Here is a 20,654-nt window from a genome sequence, read left to right as displayed (position 1 = left end):
CCCTGAGATTCTCTATTGGCAAAAGAATTGAGGGATGGTTGGGCCTATCCTGCTCTTCATGCCCTTGGGTCTGAAGTACAAAGACATTTGGGGGCAGGTGCTACCTCAGCAAACACTGCTGTCCAAAAGAATCTGATCTCTGGACCATGTACCAACAACAGAATGCATGTGGACAACACTGTATTGTAAATACCCTTCTCCTTGAGTAGACTGTTCACACAAATCTACACTCCCGATCCTCCATCCCTATTTTGGAATCAAAATAAGTAGAAGAAAGTGAGCAGGGGGAGGGTTTGGCACTCTTGGCTCTTTGTACAGCCTTGTGCCTAAAGCTCATTTCTATGAGGACTGTATGTGTGATCCATTGGCTACTATTTTCCAGAGCATTCCAGCCTTCAGTCCTGTGGCTCCATACTGACAATCTGTCTGACTTTTTAACTTAGGGAAGTGTAACCATTCTTTTCTATATTTGAATATTAAAGACACTTGCCTGAAATTCTTATGTGCACTGACTAAAAGTGAAATGTCTCCCACAGTGCTATAGCGAGAATTCAGTTCCGCCTCCCAGATGGATCTTCCTTTACTAATCAGTTTCCTTCTGAAGCCCCCTTGGAGGAAGCGAGGCAGTTTGCTGCACAGGTACATTTAATGTTTCCTTTATTTTTAAAAGTTACAGAAAAGCTAATCCTAGAACACTTAAAATTATCTATAACAGCTGACACACTCATCACTGTTTTTAGAAACTGGAATTTTTTGATGTTGGGCTCAAAATTGTGTGCTACAGTCCCTCTTACTGCTGAGATGGACTTTAAAGGCTGCCAGAGTTGAATTTAAACAGGTTCACAGCTGGCACATAGTTGTCTGCTTTTCTGACCACCAGTCTAGGGCCTCCATTTTCCCTTCCTGTTGTATACATTCAGGGCTCTGATTGCTACCTTTTCAGCGTCTCCTACTGTTTGTCTAATAGAGCAGCATTCATTCTTTTTTGGGAGAATACTCATTTTACCCAATGAAGGATGTGACTGACGAGAGACAAAATCAAATATGTAAAACTCTTGCACTTTTCCTATGTGAAGTTTTCCCATATTTTGAAATAGAACCGTGGGGTTGTTACAGGAAAGCATATTGGAAGGGGCAAATCTCTTCATACTTTGAATGTAAGTTATGACCTATGTTAATATGTTGCATTCTTACAGACTGTTGGCAACACTTATGGTAATTTTTCATTGGCTACAATGTTTCCCAGAAGGGAGTTTACCAAAGAAGATTATGGAAAGAAATTACTGGACCTAGAGCTTGCGCCAAGTGCTTCAATAGTATTGTTGCCGGCAAGTATATATTTCTGTTCAGTTCACAAATAAGTACAATATTGTATCTTTCATTACAGGTACAGTTCAGACTTAAATGTCTACTTTACATTACAGTCCTAGACAATTAGTGTAATTCTTTAATACATTTTTATCAAGATTTTTTTGTCTGTTTGGAAAGATGACTCTCCTCATGGTATGCTGTTGATTAGTGGCATCAGTTACAACTCTGTATTTGACTGTATAGAGATTTGTACTTGTAAGGGAGATTTAAATTCCTCAGGATTTAGGAAACTTGAAAGTAAATATGTTTAATAGTTAGAAGCTGCTAAAACAGACTCGTTTGGATTTTCGACTTTCACCCTTGCCTTTTCTTTGTCTTCCCCTAGCTAACAAATAGCCATCTTGTAATGCTAAGTGTATGTTCATGGAGCCCTAGACACAGGCTAGCATTTAAAAATAAATTAGCATTATTTTTAAACACCAAGGATGAGCAAAATCACCACCATACAGCACTGGTAGTGAAATGCCAAAGCATGAGCATGTTGCTGCATATACTGGCTCCAGTGACCAGGCTGCCTTCTTGCTTCCCTGCTCTGCTCCCATAGTCACTCAGCCAACCCTTTATGGGAGCTCTCCTCAGTCTCTGGTAGACCTGATCTGCCTGATCTAGTGCAGAAAGAATTGAATAAACTATTTATTAATATTTTTCAACCACTTATAAAACAAAGTTATTAAGCTGCCAGCTGCCCATTTGTATGGTCAGTGCCCAGAACTCGCTCCCAGCACACATTATGTCAGTGTGGTGGAATTGGAGATGTGAGACAAACTGAAATATTTGGGTGTCTACATATATGCATTGAGCTGCTTTTCAACCAGTGATATGTCAAATATCCTGTGAAATCTGTTGCTCTTCAAAAATGTCTGAACTTCCTTTGTTCTTGAATAGGCAGGAAGACCTACTACTTCAGTAGTACAGGCATCAGGTGGAAATCTTTGGAAATTATTGGGCACAATACTTTATCCACTCATAGCTGGCTGGAAGTTTATTAGCAACTTCTTATTTACCAGCCCTCCCCCCTCGCAACCTACAGCAAGAGCAGGACATCAACAAGAACATTCAAATCCTTTACCATCTAGCACTGTGGAGCCAAGCAGGTAAGCGGATCTGACTCGTGTTCCATTTCTAATTTGTAGTTTAAAAAAAAAAAAAGGACTGAAACTGCATATATGTTAACATCTTTGCTGCTGGCCCACGAGGTAGGAAAGATGATCTAGTGTAGTGCATCGGAGACTGGAACTTGGATTCAGTTCTTGGCTTAGCCACCCATTTCTTATGTGATCTTGGACAAGTCTCTTAATCTGTCTTGAGTCCGGTGGTACCGTAAAGCCTAACAGATTTATTTGGGCATAAGCTTTCATGGGTAAAAAACCCACTTACCACGAAAGCTTATGCCCAAATAAATCTGGTAGTCTTTAAGGTGCTACCGGACTCCTTGTTGTTTTTGTGGATACAGACTAACACAGCTACCCCTCTGATACTTAATCTATTTTGTGCGTCAATTCTATCTGTAAAAGAGGGATAGTATTTCCCTAGTAATGGTTGAGAGGTACTTTGAGGTAGAGCTGAGCCAATACTTTGATTTTTCTTTTTAACATGAAAATTTCATTTGGGTCAAGGGAAATATTTGAATGTTGTTTTGAAAGAACATGATTCAAATCATTTCAGAATGAACTGTTCTGACTTCTTTAAAAATTTTCCCCTCGTTTTTTATTCAGTTGAAACTATTCACCCAAGCTAACCTGAATGGTTTTGATCACCCCAGAACCATTTTTTTGGTGAATTTATTATTTGACTGAAATTTCTCCCAGCTCTACTCATACAGATGAGTGAGTCTCCTTTGCTGCACTAATGCTTGGCAGCTAGTGGTTATTTTCAAGGAGAAACATCCCTTCTCCATAGCTACAGAATGTGTGAAGTCTTTCAGTTGGCAGTCTTAGAGGCAAGAGGGGGAATTCACGACTCAAACCCAGCCATCAGTCAGGCTCTTGATTATACCCCGGAACTCTAGTACCCTGTTGAACTAGTTCTCAAACATCTTTAATGCAAGAATGGTTATTGCATAATCAGTCCATTCTGGGAAAGTGCCTTTTATAGTCACTAGCTTTAAGCAGGGATTCTCAGGCCAAATTATTTGGTGGCCTCAGTGTGGCCACCAACTCTTGTTTTGGCTGCGCAGACTTTTTTTTCCTAAAATACTTAATTACCTTTAGGAAAAACAAATTACAATGATTTGGACGTTATTTGTGCATGTCTATTGCTAGCTAGTAAGTCTGCTATGAAAAGTGATATTAACAAACTCACTCAGCCCTGGCAAGTTTAGGGACAAATCAAGCCCTGGCTGGGGGGCAGAGCCTGAAGCCCCACGGCTAGGGGACAGTCGCAAAAACAGGCAACTGGGGCTGGAGCCTGTCTTCCATGCCATCCTTGGGAAGATGGGGAACTCACCAGTGTTGTGCCCCAGGTGTCGAGTAGGGCTGAACTGGAAGCCCCAGCAACCGATACCAAGGCTGCGTGTCCAGGAGTACCAGGGAGGGACAACTGCTTTCCTGCACCCCCATCACAGCCCAGGAGGCTGTGGCCACAAGAAAAGCCCCTGGTGGCTGCATTTGAGAAACACTGCTTTAAAGAATAAAATGTCTGGGAGGGTTAGCAGTGCTGCAGTGCCAGACTATCAGATGACTGCCTTTGAGTCTCTTAAAAGCAGCAAAGAATCCTGTGGCACCTTATAGACTAACAGACGTTTTGGAGCATGAGCTTTCGTGGGTGAATACCCACTTCTTCAGATGCGTCTGTTAGTCTATAAGGTGCCACAGGATTCTTTGCTGCTTTTACAGATCCAGACTAACACGGCTACCCCTCCGATATTTGAGTCTCTTGTCTCTCCTCCATTTTTCCATACTGCCCTCAAATCTTCTCAACCTGTGGCTGTACAGGAAAGTTATCTTAATGAGAGTTGAAGAAATTCTCATTTGCTTCACCTGCTCCTTACCCCCAGCAGCTGCAAAGGCTCTCTCTCCCTGTCAGACATTTATTACAGATAGAGGATCTGCATAGCTCCTAAAGTCACATAGTTTCAACTAAATTGAGCTCCATGATCTGTAGGAAAGCAATAGATTGCAACTTGGTTCCAGTCAAGCAAACCTCAAAATGAGGAGTAGTCCTGGCATAGGAAAAGAGATAATATAAATGCAATAGCTGTTAAGGAAACTGCTCTTAAATTGAATTTTCTTCATGTCTAGGCAAGCAGTGAGGAAACGAGTACTGGAAAAGCGTGGGGAGGACTTTAAAAAAGAAGGAAAAATATACAGATTGAGGACTCAAGATGATGGAGAAGATGAAAACAATACTTGGAATGGAAATTCCACCCAGCAAATGTAATTTTGAGTAACTGGGCAATAATCGTTTTTCTCATTTGATTTAATGAAACTAAAATTTCTGCTGGATAGTGGGGCTTATGGGTTACACTGACTGAATTATATAATACTTTATTTACTTCATATCCCATGACTGAAGTACGAAGTGCTATGCTATTTAATATGATAAAAGTTCAAAGAATTAGAAACTTCTATCAGCATTTACTAGCCCTACTGCCATCTTGGAAGGCATTTTTTTAATCTATGACTATTTTGCTACAGCAGTCTAAGACCCAGCATTAATATGAAGTACTTGGTAGGCCAATGAGTGAGCAAGTTGAGCGTGTCAGAAGCAGTAGGTTGCAAATCAGATATTTGTTTAATTTTCTCTTGCTTCTGCAACTGCCAGCAAAACCTTGTAGTTTTTAATTCCCAAGCACTCAATAAACTGTTTTTCAAAAAACTAACAAGCAGTTCCTAGTTTTGTATAAAATTTCTCTGTGGGATAGTGGTTACAGAGTGTTCCTTGTATGTACATGTAACAAAGAAAACTACACTTAATCCAGTGGATCGTGTGAAGTACGTCCCTTATTTCCCAATGGCTTTTTGCTGTGGAGCTGCTTTAACCATCTAGAACAGGTTCGGCTGATTGCAGCTCCAGCCAGGACATCCCTAACCCATGAACCAATGGGAGCTGCAATCAGCATACCTGCTGATGCAACAGGTAAACAAAGTGGCCCAGCCCACCAGGGTGCTTACCCTGGTGAGCTGCGTACCAGAGGTTGCCGACCTCTGATCTAGAATTTCAAGACTTACACTTTGCTTCTAGCAGCTGCAAGTAACTCCAGGATACTGTGCTAGGTTGGTTCAAGGGGACAAGATCTGTCTCCCATTTTTTCCCAGGTAAAGTGGAACATCTAAGGGACTGTTGTCTTCATGGTACTAAACCATAACAACATATTTCCTTTGCCTAGAGCATTTACAATAGCTCCCATACCTTAGCTTTCCTTCAAATTCAGTGAGCTACAAAGTGGAGTTCTTAACAGCTACATGCAAGAGGAACCTGGTCTACACCTAAGAATTGCTAAAGGTGTGATAAGTATCTGCCCAAATTTCATCAGTTTATCATCATGCCTTTAGTTTAACCAGAGCAACTTCTGTGTACAAACTCTTTTACAACTTACCTCTTTTGTGCCTAAAGAAATTCATTTGCATTACCTTCTCTTGTTTTACTTTGGACAGAGATGAAAATGCTGTTGCCCAAGAACTGTTAGTAACCAGGCTTTAAGACTATTAGACAGCTTAATTTTTCTAATAAAAACAGAAAGGAACTGCAGCTGTAAATGAAGGAATGTTTAATAAGGAGACAACCAACTTTGTGGCAAATTTCTGTGTTTGGTTCCATCAACCAAACTTCAAGTTTCGTATGTTAAGCACTTACATAGATCTAAAAAATATATTTGCTATACTTAATACTACAAGTGATGAGGTCTTGCTGAATTTTTGTACTAGCACCTAATTCATTTTATCTAAAATTTTAATTTTTCTGTTATCACACGGTTGTTCAAACCAAAGTCTGTCCCTGCTTTCTAATTTTACATTGTTAACTTACACATGCCAAGTTTCTAAACACTATTAAAGACAAGCACAGTAAGATGTAAATTACATCATCAGTTTAATCAACTTTTTGGAAAACGCTGACATTCCAGGACAATTTGTTGAATGCATTCCAATTTTGTAATAGTTCGAGCTTCTCTTTATATCCAGTTTGATTTACACTGTGTAAAATTTTAGAGTTCATTTTGAAGACCTTTTCTGGACGTGATCAAATGCTGTAATGCTAAATCAAAATAGCTGCATACAAGGAAGTATGCTATATTTGTGAGGGAGTAGCTAGTGTTGCTTAACACTAGCAAATGTCACAGCAGCACTGTCTTCCTCTAAACAAGAGAGACTTGCATCCAGGATAAGGGAGACAGATGCTCAAGACCAATGATCTTACCTGACAGCTTTTGTTGTTTCTAAATGTGTATTATCTTTTTGGAATGTTGTACTAGTCAGTTATAGTGCCAACTATCATTTGCCTTAAGGAGATCTCTTCTTGAGCCAATTTAAGTTCTTTAAGTAGATCAAAAGTGGTGAACACTTGCCAATGCTTAAGTTTTGATTTAAAAATAGGTGTACATAAAAAAAGCTAACCAATTAGCACTTATAGTATAACTATTTAAGTTAATGTAAGCTAGGAACAACAGATGGAAGAACCTCTCAACAGTAGCTAACAAGTACAGGTGGTATTGTGTGTCTGGTCCTTAAGACTTTAAAGAAGAGAACGTCTTTATGTTGCGCACGTACATACTTCAAAAATGTATATTTTACTTAACTCTATCCTGATGGTTTACTCACCCACTCTTTTAGATAACTTGCCATATTTGTATGAAAAAAGAGCAAGTCCTAACACACCAATCAGAGCAAAAGCAAATAGAACATACAGTCCTATTTCTGCATTCAGTGACGTTAAACTGAATCCCAAAAACTGTACTTTCCCACTGGACGCATTCTGCACAGAATCCATTGTGCTAGCAGTTGGTGTAGTAGTACCTGAGAAGACAAGAATTGAATATCATCAATACCTCTTTTTATGAACTACTTCATGTACACACCTATTTGATTTCTCCTTACTCATTCATAGCTCTTTGAGGGCAGCTAATCAGTATACTGTTTAACAGGTGGGGGAAGATTGGTCTTAAATGTCCAAATTAAAATGTCCAATTACTAACCTTTCAAAAGGAAATTCACCCTTCTCTCTCAAAAAAAAATACTAATCTAGCACCAATCATTAGATTATACAGCTTTTACGTTTACCTAACTCTCAGAAACCACTTTTGAAAATACCAGAAAAAATATTCAGAAGTTACTTTGTTGCACAGTGTCACCTTCATACTCTGCCATGCTTAGGCAGAGATCATTTTCTAGTGGATAGGAAAGTAAGTGTTTCATTTAAAGAGTCTCACGTTCTCCAAAGACTGCTAGATCCCTATGTTTTGAACAGCATCACATACACCAAGGGTGCCATACAAGTATTACATACCCTTTAAGTTAGCTCAACTGATTCTAGGGGTTTTGGACCTAACTCCTCTGTGGACTGAAATTTCTAGTTTTGACAATATTCTCAATCTGCAGCAAAAAAGTGTGTTTCTTCATTCATAAATGTGAAGTAATATTTGAAGGTGTATGCAGCAGCCCCATGTAGTTCAACATAAGAAACATCAGTTCCCAGTGTATTCACCAGTAATAGCTCAGTTAGCAACTACTGTAACTGAGTCCCTAATTTGGATTATGCTGGAGCTGTAGGGAATTCTACAAAGTAATGTACTTTATTACATAAATGTAGAAATCATTAGGATGCTCTTAGCCATTAATATTAATGGCTATGTTCTATTTCTAGTTAGTTACCTTCAGGCTGTGGCTGGAGACACAAATGTGGTTCATTTGCTGGATCTGGGAAGCCATTACATAGTATGATTGCTGAATAATATTTTGAAGATTCTCTGGGAATTCTGGGCAGAGTGGGATCAGTGTAGTTGATTAATATAAACCAAATTTTTCAGCAAAGCCTGTTGCCCATTCCAAGTTGTCCATCAGAGACCATGCAGTGTAGCCTTGGAGATCAACACCATCAAGTACAACAGCTGTTGAGATGCACCAAATGTGAAAGCATGATCATGTAGGTATTAAACATAATAGATAACAAACCTTAAAATAAGTTAATCTTGGCATCTGTCAATATGGAAGGCAATTCAGTATGCTACCAAAGTGATATGCATAGCACATTGCCAACCTTCACTTGGTAAATAAGCACCCTGACTTTCACAATAAGCCAAAAATCAAGCTAGTCCTATTTCAAAACAAGCCAATCCCTAAGAACGCCAACACTCTGTGACTAGATCCCTCCGGCATGCCGTCTGGGGCTGTGGTGGGCCCACTGTGCACCCCTGACTCTCTCCCCACATTGCCCCTGCTTGCCAGGAGCCAATCAAAAAAAGAAGCTTCAAGCCAATTAAGCCAAAACCAAGCCCAATTCTGCATTTTTTTTTCCCACTGCTTTGGCATATCTGATCGTAGTGTTGGAGGAATTAAGTTACCTTATACACCCAGGTTTCATACCTCAACCCATCCTTAATTCTAGATCAGAACTAGCAGTTAAAGGGAAATCCTTATTTCATTCACTTTGTGTGTAATTTAGGGATTGAATCGTACTCTTTGATGGCTGGTATCTTGTGCTCCAGAATCTAAGCTGTCAGTTAAAAAAGAAGTGAAGCTTTCGGACTATAAAGAAAGCCTTCACATTGCAGTGTATAAACCGCTCCTGTGATATCTCCCAATAAAGAGATATGATCATATTTTGAACAGCTGCATGATCTTCCCTCCGTACTCTCATCTGGGCATGTCTAAGGCAGTATTGCCAACTCTCACACTATTTTCACAGTTGATGAGCTCTTTCTCCCCTTGCAAAATTAACCCTGGTGGAAGCCAGCAGAGTTCCTCCCCCTCTGCCCGCTGTTCTCACAGGAAAGGAAGAGGGAACAAAGAGTCCAGCATGGTTCTGCTCCCTCTGTGAGCAATTAGACAGTGCCTCGATCCCTTTCCCTCCTTCTGGGAAGGGATCAAGGGTACCCTGCTACAACTTCCCACTCCTGAGAGAGAGGAATGAAGAATCCCAGGAGGAATAAAATAGGGGACAGAATTAATTGCTGGGCAGGGGACAGGCAGATGCTAGGGTGAGAAATCCTGGAGCCAAAATCATCTTGCCTAATAGATTTAGTTTTCACACAAATACTGGGGAGGGGCAGGAGGAGTTTAACAAATCAAAAAACACAATATGGTCTTTTAAAATCTCAGGATTTATGATCTCTTTAGGTTAGCAATGCTGCAGTGGGCACAGCTTGGAAGAATACCACTTCACCACCACCACCCAGTAGCCCACTGCTGTAACTAACATTAAACAACAGCAGGTAGTACTGACAATAGGCTAGTATGTGTTTACACAGATGAGGTATTAAATAGCAACATGACAACTGATCTTAATTCTCATCAAACCATTCTTTGAGCAGACAGTTGAACCATAAGCTACTGTGAACAACAGTTCTGAATGGCAAAGCGAACTGTCACAATAGATGGGAGTCTGAACCAAGGTCTGCCTCACTGAGGACCCCTGGAGGCTAAGTAGACTGCAGCAGTAATGCAGATACATGGTGTAGTTGGTGGTGCTGGTCTCAGACACAGCAACGCTTAATGCTCCATCAGGGAAACCTGAATAACAGGAAGAGCTCTCTCTACAGTTGTGAAGAGGTACATCATAGGCAAACAGAGTATGATGCAACATACAGGGGCAAAGAAAAAAGTCTAGAATTAGGTGGCAAGTACTTGAAGTTATTGGTCTTAATTCTGCAGTGAGTCAATGGCCCCTAGTATTTGACCTCTGCCTGCACAGGAGACTGGGACTGCTGAGAGACAAGAACCTTCATGATGCCAGTCTTACTTGAACTAAGAGCAAGCACTATGTTATAAGTAAAATGTGAAAGCATAGTTCTGATCAGAAGAAACCGGTACCTTTTAATGCTTCATTAATGTAACTCTTGTAGTAGTGTATTCGCCAAGTGTCATTGAGGCCGAGGTCTCCATGTTCAGAAATCCCATTCTCAGTAACATATATTGGAGGGTTATCATACTCTTCTTTTATCCACCTCAGGATCTTTCTAAAGCCAAAGGGGGTCACCTTTAACCAGAAGGAACCAGAGTCCAGCCAGCTCCAGTCTGTTACTGAAGCTACCCCCTGTGGATGAGAATCAGAATGTAACAATGATTAAACACCTTATTCTGCCAACTCCCACAGCTTAGGCCAAGGATCAAATTGTACATTATTTATTTGTATTACAGCAGTGCCTAGAGGTTCCAGACAGGGCTTTGTGCTAGGCCCTGTACAGACAGACAGTTCCTTCCCTGAAGAGCTTACTGTCTCAGAGTCAACCATATATGCTCTATAGAAGTGCCTGGGATAACTTCATGAACAAGAAATATTAACAGATCGCATGAATGGCTGCCCGACAAATTCTACCCTTCAAACTTCTGGGTCTTTGGAACTGAAGTAACAGAAGCAGCAATAAGATTGAAGCTGGCGGTCATCACCAAGACTTCGGAGGAGAATGTTCAGGGAATCAGGGAAATCAGGCAGCACATATAAGGAAGAGAAGAGGAGACTGAGGTAGCATTGGCAAGACAGCAGAAATGAAAGGAAGCAGGGAACTGGGTAGCATTTGGAGGTTGAGAGAACCACCGGGGGCAGGGAAGGAAAGGAGATTGGGAGAGAGGAACAGAGCAAATGATTTTTGTTTTTTAAAAAAAGGGGGGGGGAATATGGGGGTGAAATAAAAACCTAAAAGAATTGTCTTGCAAAAGGTGGGACAAAGAACAAAATTTAATTAAAGACAGTAACACAAATAACTTTCTTCTAGCATTACTTTTCCTCAGGTAAGCAGTTGCTGGAGTGGCCTTGAGAATGAGGTGTGATCTGACTGGGTGTGGGGAGGTGAATCTCACTAATCTATTAAGATGTGGTTCACCTTGAAAGAGCCTCAGAGCCACTGGCTTAAGCTATGTCAAAAACTAACCCTAACCCTAAAATAACCCAGGTTCTAACATGTATAGCTAAGTACTTTAGCACCTCCAAGAGAGCGTGTACATTCAATCCTGCATTCCTTGTGCATCAATGGCAATTTTGGGGATGCAAACAATACATGACTTGAGTCCATAGTGTATATAGGTTTTGGTTAAAATTACTGAAGGGTTCAAGCTTCAAAGATATGGGCAGGTTTCAGAGAGCTACTGAGTTCAAGGCAGTTTCTATGTACAACCGATAAAACTAAAAAAAAGCAAAAAATAGACATAAAATACAGAGTACACATGTGAAAGGTTTTTTCAGCAGGCCTTTAAATCATTTGTGGAGGATGCTTGTGAGCTCTAAAGATCCCTCCCCTCTATGTGATGTGTCCCCATCCTCATGCTTGCTTGTTGAGAGCTCTTCCCAAGTTCAGGTTGATATAGCTTAAGGCAGTGGTTAACATTTTCACTGATAGTAGGGGTGATACTGGTAATTCATTTTCCTCTCCATGTATGTAGATAACCAACTCTCACTGAAGTTATGGGAATTACCTGCAAACTTTCTCCATACACTGATGGCAAAACAACTATTTATGTGGGACCATATGTGGAGAGGAAAATTACCAGTATTTCCCCCTCCTATAAACCAAAAAAGTTGCTAAAAGCAGCCCGTATTTGCTAATCTATTAAATACAAAACTAGGCCAGATGGTTATTTTAATATTAAAATAAGCTTTATGTATGCTTAGTATTTAAGTTGTTTCACCCTTAAAGCTTCACATTATAGTTGGTACACAAATTCCCTTACAACAAACACACATTTAAAAGACAACTATTAAGTATCTAGAGGCCAGTCTACCATCTCAAAAGCCAGAGTATACGAAGATACCATTTAGTCTACTCACATTTTTATATCAACTTCTGACAAACACATTTTCCTTTATTACTGGTTCTGTTCTTAACTGTGCTTGCTAAAAATTCAGTGTCATAAGCTTGTGACGCAAGGGCAGCAAGTATCACATTTATTCCCTGAATTTTGGACAGTACCCAAACTTCTGACCCAGTGAATATTTTACTAGCCCAAGTATTGGGTGTCTAAAAGTCCAAGAGCTTGCCAAGTTAATTTTTAATGTTTAAAAATTGATCATATTGACACAGGTTCCAATTTGACTTTTATTATTGACTGTGTTATTTGACTATAACTTTATGTTTATGTCTTACCTATCAGCGTCGTAGGATGAGATGGCAGAAGCATAGTTTAAGTTGTATGCCAATATTGTGGTATAATGATTGAAACCAAAGAAATCAAATGTGCCTTTAATTCTCTGCTGTTCACTTTCGGTAAATTCTGGGAGTCTGTATTAAAAGGGAAAAACAAGAAAAAGACTAAAATTCCTTTTACTGAGAAATGTTTAAGGATTGACCACAAAACAAATCTCTTTTCCTTTTTAAAAACAAGTAGAAAAAAAAATGAATTCCCTTAAAGAAACTACATACCTGTTAGAATGTTAACAATAGTAATGAGAAATAATTGAACTTACGCAGCCCACTGTGATTGTGAAAAATGCTTTATGGACATGATTTTATTCAACCTAAAAACCTCTGATGTAAGCATCATAATACCCATTGTATTGACCTGAATACTGAGAGACTTGCCCAAAGAGAGACAGTGGCAGAAATGGAACTTGAACACAAGAATTTTGACAGCCAACCACCTGCTCCAACCATTAGGACACACTCCTTCCAGAGCTGGGACCAGAACTCAAGCATTAATGCACTACCAGTCACCAAACTACACCTTTTCCAGGGCATGCTAAGCAACTTCTTCAAGACCACATTTTATCAAGCATTCCTTTATCTTTTCAGAGTTAAATGATCAGAAATACTGCACAGCTCAAGAGCACAGCTCTAGAGCACAGCTCTGCCAGTTTCGCTACACCATGCTATGAAAGTGAAGACGATTCACTATTTGGCCAGGGTATAGCCAGACTCTATGAAAGGGAAGGTGATCTGTAGTACAGAAGTTTGATGTTGCTCCCAACATCTCATGATAATGCTGTGATAGCACAATGGAATGATGTACCATCTGGCCAGACTGGTGCCTTTGAATTAAGTTTCTTGAGTTGCTGGGCTTCAATTTTTCACAGCTGATCAATATAACATACCATTTTTAAGAGCAGTTGAAAGCAACACTCAATGCATCTGTATAGGAGAATTAGGTCTTCCACTGCAGAGCATCCAATGTACAATTGTGAGCTGCCTGTTTGTACCATTACCCCAAAGAAACTCTTGAAGAAAGTGATTTTACAGAAGTTCATTGTTTGCAAATGAGATGTGCAGAAATAGTTTTAACATTAAACCCAAAAGCAAAAGAGAACTTTCTAGGGGAATACAGCAACTCCTATACATGTATTTAATTAAGATAATAAATTAATATATCCCAAATCCTCTCCATTTGCTCATTTACAAAATTAACAGATTGAATTTACATAGGTCAGAAATCAAGTAGGTAAAATATTCTACACAAAACAGGTCAGACTGCGTACGGATAGTGAGCACTTTTTTATACGAGTTTATTTGGTGGTCTTGAAAAATGGATTGAGCTACACCAGTGAATTGGTGCAAGCGGGAAGGGACTGACCCTGACAAAGCTTTCCTCCTTAAAGGAGACAAGATGGGTAAATTAATATCATCTGTTGGCGAGAGAGACAAGCTTTCGAGCCATACAGAGCTCTTCTTCAGGTCTGGGAAAGATATTCGGAGCACCACAGCCAGGGCCAGCTTCAGCAAGTGCAGGGCCCAATTTGTACTCACCCGGCGGCACTTCGAGTCTTCGGTGGCACTTCGGTAGCGGGTCCTTCACTCACTCCAGTCTTTGGCAGCATTCAAGGACCCACCACCGAAGACCGGAGCGAGTGAAGGACCCGCCGCTGAAGACCCGGAGTGCCATCGGGTGAATAAAAATTAAAAAGGCGCCAGCGCGGGGCCCTCTCAGGTGCGGGGCCCAATTCAGGGGAATCGGGCCAATCAGCCTAAAGCCGGCCCTGACCACAGCTAAATGCAAGATAGAGCAGATTGTTTAGCATAAGTAGCTAGCATATATCCTAAGGGACCATTCCAGGTAGAGTGGCCACTTAGCACCACTGCAGTCATATGACAAAGAGGGGTTATAGGTTGTTAGGGGCATTCTTCACATCTTGGACAGCAAACAAACGATAATGTTATTGCTAGAGTTAAGGTTTTAAACCACTGCTAGGTAACTGCTGGACTGTATAGTAGAGAAGATGTGAGTCACAACAGATTAGGAGGCACTGCTGGGATCCCACCACTGCAGAACTAAGCAGGCTAGAGAATGTTCCTTGGCCTAACCAGGTTTATTTTCAAGGGGAAGTGATTCATACGGTTTATCATCAGAACGCTGAATCCCAATTCGTTATCCTCCCCATCCTTTCATAATAAATATGACACTCAGAAGGTAGTTTGTCTGCTGAGTTTTACTGGCACTGCACCTGAGTTACAGCGAGGCCACTGTTTTAACCACTGTAACATAATACCTCAGGAGTTAGGGTCACTGCAAATTTCACCCCAGCTTTGAAATAATCATGAATATTTACTAGCCCACACACACACCCTTAGCAAGACAGTGGAATTTTACAAGGTGGAAGTTACCGTATTTGCTCATGTCTTGTTACCAGGCGCTTACCGTGATGTGCTCAGCCCTTGGGCCAGGCTGCGCTCCCATATCCTCATTTTCATCACTTCATTGTAATCCCCGTTTTTGAAAATGGGACGAGCAAACCAACCACCATAAAACTAAGCCAAGGAAACAAGAAAGGGGTTGAGGGGTTAAATAACACATCTCCAACTGAATGACATGCAAGAATCTGAACTAATATTCTACTAGCCAACGGCAAAATTTGTGCCATACCATTTACCGGCAACTTTAAACGAATGAGCAAACAGAGATGCAGGGACGTGCCTTACGTTATCAGTAAGAACAACAAGGCTGTGGTGCTGTATTTCTATTTTGGCTCTTCTCTGCTGCTTACTGTATAACTCCTCTGCTACAGGGTGTTACAAGGAGAGGATGAGTGTCCCTGTGAGACAAAAATCTTAAGGAGATTCTACACAATTAAAACTATTGGTACATGAAAAAGATAGAGACCCTCAATGTTAGGCTTGGTTCACTGCAACAATCTGCTAGAAAATGGCAAGGCAGCAATCCAGGTCAAGGGATCTCTGCATCATAGTAACCATGGGATTAGGAAAATGGGAGAAAGAGCAGAGGGTGTATTGGTGAGATCTCCTGTGTACCTGCACATATCGTCTCGCAGCATCAATATCTTCCTGCTTGTTAGGGTTTCTTGGCTCAGCCCAGTCAGAGTTAATGGTAATAGAGATTAATCCTCCTTGTTTAGGATGGTAGGTTTCATTGTACAGATGCCAGACTTCAGCATGGGCCTTTATTAAGTTATGCTCTACTATATAAGGAGCTTTACCTGGTCTAGCAAAGATTCCTGAAGAAAGCAATACATGAGGTGAGACAGGGTTGCTCCCACAACCAGGTCTGCTGTTTCCAGCAGAGTAACACAAAAAGAACAACTAGAACTGCCAGTAAAAGAAACACCATCTCAACTGGCACCACAGGGGCCAAACAGCAGGGCAGAGGGGTCCAGAACAACATACAGAGAGAATCTCTTGCCATAGGATTGAGGGAATTTTCCCTTCCTGGAGATCCATGATGTGGGGAAGTTGCATGTCTGAAATCTCCCATTAGGGGATGACTTCAAGGATGTGATGCGTGAGCACTGCAGAGGTTCCATACCTCACATGCAGGTGTCTCTAAAGGAGGTACTATATGATCCTGTCTCTCTGGATAATTATATGGCCCTCCGTACTCTAGTATTAGGGTGACTAGATGTCCCAATTTTATAGGGACAGTCCCAACATTCAAGGCTTTGTCTTATATGGGTGCCTGTAACCCCCACCTCAATTTTTCAGACTTGCTATCTGATCACCCTATCTAGTACTCAGCACCTCACAGATTTTATCCTTGCAATGCCCCTATTAAGTAAAACTTTACAAACCCCCGTTTTATAAAACCTGTGTGTTTTCTGCATACACATTTGATTGTCCACTAATAATTCACATTGTCATTTCCCAAACAGATATGTTGCAGAAGGAATGTTTTATTAAAAGTTCTTTGGAAATTCCCAGTATAAACTAACTCCATTTTACAGCTAAGGAACTGAAGCAAAGAGACATAAAAGTGACTTGCCCAAGGTCACAAAGAAAGTCTGTGGCAGACCCAGGAATGGAACTCAGACCTTTGAGGCCCAATCCAGTGCCTTAACCATAAAATCATCGTTTGTCTCCTGATTAACCATGAACTTGCTTCTTACTCACACTGGAGAACACAGCTTAAAGACAGTAGCCATACCTGGAGCAGATGTGCCATAGCCATAGCCAAGATTTGCGATTACATAGTGTTCATTGATGGTTAGCCAAAATTTCACTTTATCTCCCAGCCTTTGGAAAAGTAACTCAGCATATTCTTTAAATCTCTGAACTATAGTTTCATTCTCCCACTCTCCAACGTTCTGCAGGGCCTGAAGGAGGTCCCAGTGGTAAATAGTTACCTATGTAGAGAGGCGGGTTACAAACATCACTAGTTACTTTATGAGATAACCACTGATTCACTCTCATTCATGAAGAAATGGACAAGGAACATGACGTTAATTACGGAAGCCTGCATTATCATCACATGACTATCACTGACTGACAAGCATTTACACTAATTGATTTGTATCATAAAGGGAATCTCTCAAAGCCTGTATTTTGCACAGCCCAATACAGTGGTCACTAATACACACAAATACTACTGCTCATTACTTTTACAGTCTTTTCAGACACTGGTAAAAATCCAGCCCTGGAGATGCACCTATTTGTGCCAGGTTTGGATTTGATCCTTAATGTAATCAATAGTCACAACAGCCCAGTGATGGACCCAAGTGGATGAATTGTTGTCAAAGCAAGCTAAAATTACAATCTGGTACCTCCCCTCCCTGCACCCACCCAATGCAAGACAGTGAATTGATAGCCCTATAAATGTAGGGATTTTTTTTTTTTAAAGACACCCAAGATTCCCTGAGCATCAAGCATCTCTTCTCAGCCCTGCATTTCACACCACAAGGATTGCAGCTGGGAAAACCACAAGATATGGTTTCTCTTTACCCTTTTAAATATAATTTCTAGTTTTTGCTAGGCTGAGACGTTCACGTGCTTCATGTCTGAAGGGGAAAATAAACTTTGATTCTGTTATTTACAAAGATAGAGGCCAATCCTGCAAGACTTCTGAACAACCGCAACTCTCCCTGAAGTCCATAAAAATTGAGAGTTCAGCAACTCTTAGGACCAGGGCTCAGGGACGATTGCACATGGCAATTTGAGAGTACGAAAAATTTTATCTTTGGTATCAAATTGTTATTAACAGCTTTTTATGGGATTCACAGTCCAAGCATCATTATTTGCTGCAGTGAAGACTGAAGTTAGGTATTAGGTAAAATGTTCTAACTAAAAGGGTAAATAAGAACTGGAATAGGTTACCTAGGGAATCTCCCAAGCTTGAGGTTTTTAAGAAAAGGTTAGACAAACAGTTGACAGGGTGGCCTAAGTGTACTTAATCCTGCCTCAGCATGGAGGACTGGACAAGATGACCTCTTGAGGTGACTTCACCTAATAGAATTATAAAAATGTAGGGCTGGAAAGTCTGTACCGTATTACAAGTGTAAAGTCATGCATAAAAAAGCCCAGTATGGCTGAAAAACTGAAAAACTGGATGGTAACAGACTGCAAATACCAATGGTGATTGAACCTGGTAATATTCTAACAAACAGACCTCTCAACCATGCTAGCAGCTGTGTCCATTGCTTCACACTGACAACAGACATTCTAGGCTTCAAAATGACACACAGGCAGTGACAATCCTGAAATCTTATTATATATAGATGTTTACCTGAGGTTTAATATTAGATGCAAGGAGAGCATCAATAAGCCTCTCATAATAGTTTAATCCAGCTTCATTTACATGCTTTGTAGTTCCATCTGGGAGAACACAGGGCCAGGAGATTGAAAAGTGATAGAGAGACACTTGGAGAGCTCTCAGACTAGCCAAGTCCTTCTCAAGCTTGTGGTAGCTGTCACAAGCTACATCTGCATTTTCATCATTGCTAGTTTTCAAGGGAGTATGAGCAAACTTGTCCCAAATGCTAAGCCCTTTCCCATCTGCTCTCCAGGCTCCTTCAATCTATAATTATACAAAATCAAGAGATAACTTGTTTTTAAAGTTAAATTCCCATTTTAGGACATACTTTATTCTTAAGTGTCTTTGCGTTCCCCTAGTCTGATATTAGCTATTAGAAGCTCCTCCTATTTTACTAAATCCCAGTTTTATAAAAGCTTTGAGTGTCCTCTGAAACAATCAATTTTTCACTGGTAATGTACAGATGACATTATGATCTCCTAACTTGATATGCTGCAGTTGCTATGCTCCATGAAAAATTCTTTGGAAATTCCCCATATAAAAACTCATCCTCTTTTGGTAATGGGAACCCGTTGTTACGTATGACTCAGCATAGTACACAGCAGATCATTTGGGGGTCCTTGGCCTGTTGGGATTTTCAAAATCAACCTGGTGCAGTCCAAACCTGGCACTGTACCCATGCAACCATTCAAAGTTATCCATGAGAGACCAAGCAACATATCCTCGAAGATTAACGCCATCCAACCTGTAGGCTGAAAAAAATTAAAAAAAACAAAACAAAACAGTTGCTTGGATAACATACGTGATAGAACAGTATCAGTGAAGTATCCTAATGTAAACTATAAGGTATTGCAAAGGAGTCATGTATGAACACAAACACTTGATGAATCATACACCCCTTCAGGAAGTGGGACTAGAACCCTCGTCCTCAAGCTAAAGGACACCTTCCTTAGCTAGTATCTTTAGAAGCATCCCTTACTATTTGGATGGGCCAGTCCCTAGAGGGCAATATCATATATGCAAAGTCAGTACATTACAGCCAATTGGTAAACCAGGCATTATCAGAAGATAATGAAGGCTCTAGTGTCTTTTCTGTTTGTTCTAGTTTAGAGATGGGAGGAAAAAAGACAAAACCCTGAATCTGAACACCCCTAAAGTTTCTCTCAAAGTCCAGAGCTGAGTTTCCTGGCACAGAGTCATCTCTAGTTTAGTTATCTCAGTTAAAATTATCATCAACTCCCCTTTTCCCCATTAAGGCCTGTGCATAGAAAAATCAAGGCTCCATGCCCCAGATCCGCAAGGCTGCACTAAATGATGCCTAACTGCAGCAGTTCCCCAAGGGTCCGTTCTACAGCCAGTGGTTCAGTATTTTTTAGACAATTCCCCTTCTCCTCTGACACTCTTACACTACAGGGTCTGGGGTGGTACAGGCTGGCTCTTTCACACCTAGAGATTCCCCCAAACCATGGGAATCTCCAACATACTGTTTAAGCTAACTTTGCAGCTCATGGAAGGGACGACGGAAGTGAAAGCTTCCTAATTCAGAATCATCATTGGATGGTAACTGCCAGCTATTCAGGCCTGACTCAATATATCCATCCAAGAAGCATCAACCAGCATGGCATAAGAAAAGGGAAAGAAGGGTAAATGAACAAGAAGGGAAGGTGAGCATAAAGGAGCTGAGAAAGCTTAATTTTTGTTTGTAAAACTATTTCTAGGGTGACCTCCAATTTAGAGCTGGCAAGCTGCACATCTCAGTCTAAGCATCTTCAGTTCCTGATGTGTTAGGGAAGACAAGGGATGCTTATTTTTTAAAAGGCATTCCTCACTGGGAGAAAAAGCAGGCCTGGAGCCCATGATGGTGGAAATCTTTCATCATCATGCTAGCACTAATGTAAATAACCCCAATACCTTTCAGAGCTTCATCGATGCATGTTTTGTAGTAAAATATCCGGTTAGTGTCATCAACGTCAGATTTGGTCTGTGTTTCCACCTCATTTTCAGTTACGTAAATTGGGGGATTGCCATATTCTTCTTTAATCCAATTCAGCAGCCTTCTGAGACCCCAGGCTACAGGTCTCATTCCTGTAATTGCTGAGGTAGGCCAGGATGAATCAACCTCCTCCGATTGCTCCTGGTCATCCTCATAAGAGGATGGTTTTAGCCTGGTGGTCTTATGCTTTATAATTTTGGAGGTGTAGGTGTTGAAACAGAAGATGTCAGCTGTGCCCT

The 20,654-nt window shown here is 40.7% G+C and overlaps 2 protein-coding genes across 6 annotated transcripts in view; one reads left to right on the top strand and one right to left on the bottom strand.

The window, feature by feature from the left end:
* Positions 1 to 5,194, top strand: part of UBXN4 (UBX domain protein 4) — a 36,574-nt gene extending 31,380 nt beyond the window's left edge. For all 5 annotated transcript variants that reach the window (XM_050916022.1, XM_050916026.1, XM_050916024.1 and 2 more), the window contains exons 10-13: positions 537 to 639; positions 1,197 to 1,332; positions 2,261 to 2,465; positions 4,611 to 5,194. In XM_050916022.1, coding sequence (XP_050771979.1) covers positions 537 to 639; positions 1,197 to 1,332; positions 2,261 to 2,465; positions 4,611 to 4,749 — 583 coding nt within the window. In that variant the 3' untranslated portion in view covers positions 4,750 to 5,194. The remainder of the gene's footprint in view (positions 1 to 536; positions 640 to 1,196; positions 1,333 to 2,260; positions 2,466 to 4,610) is intronic.
* The window catches only part of LCT (lactase), a 39,944-nt gene continuing 20,631 nt past the window's right edge, over positions 1,342 to 20,654 (bottom strand). The window contains 14 exon segments of the mRNA XM_050915980.1: positions 1,342 to 1,692; positions 7,132 to 7,322; positions 8,178 to 8,312; positions 8,315 to 8,413; positions 10,335 to 10,557; position 12,147; positions 12,602 to 12,736; positions 15,084 to 15,193; positions 15,695 to 15,897; positions 16,821 to 17,019; positions 18,396 to 18,686; positions 18,907 to 19,007; positions 19,010 to 19,174; positions 20,334 to 20,654. Coding sequence (XP_050771937.1) covers positions 1,666 to 1,692; positions 7,132 to 7,322; positions 8,178 to 8,312; positions 8,315 to 8,413; positions 10,335 to 10,557; position 12,147; positions 12,602 to 12,736; positions 15,084 to 15,193; positions 15,695 to 15,897; positions 16,821 to 17,019; positions 18,396 to 18,686; positions 18,907 to 19,007; positions 19,010 to 19,174; positions 20,334 to 20,654 — 2,201 coding nt within the window. The 3' untranslated portion in view covers positions 1,342 to 1,665.

The sequence above is a fragment of the Gopherus flavomarginatus genome, chromosome 10, assembly GCF_025201925.1.
Source record: "Gopherus flavomarginatus isolate rGopFla2 chromosome 10, rGopFla2.mat.asm, whole genome shotgun sequence".
NCBI classification, from domain to species: Eukaryota; Metazoa; Chordata; order Testudines; family Testudinidae; genus Gopherus; species Gopherus flavomarginatus.
The sequence above is the reverse complement of the archived record's forward strand: the minus strand, read 5'-3'. Positions and strand labels throughout refer to the sequence as shown.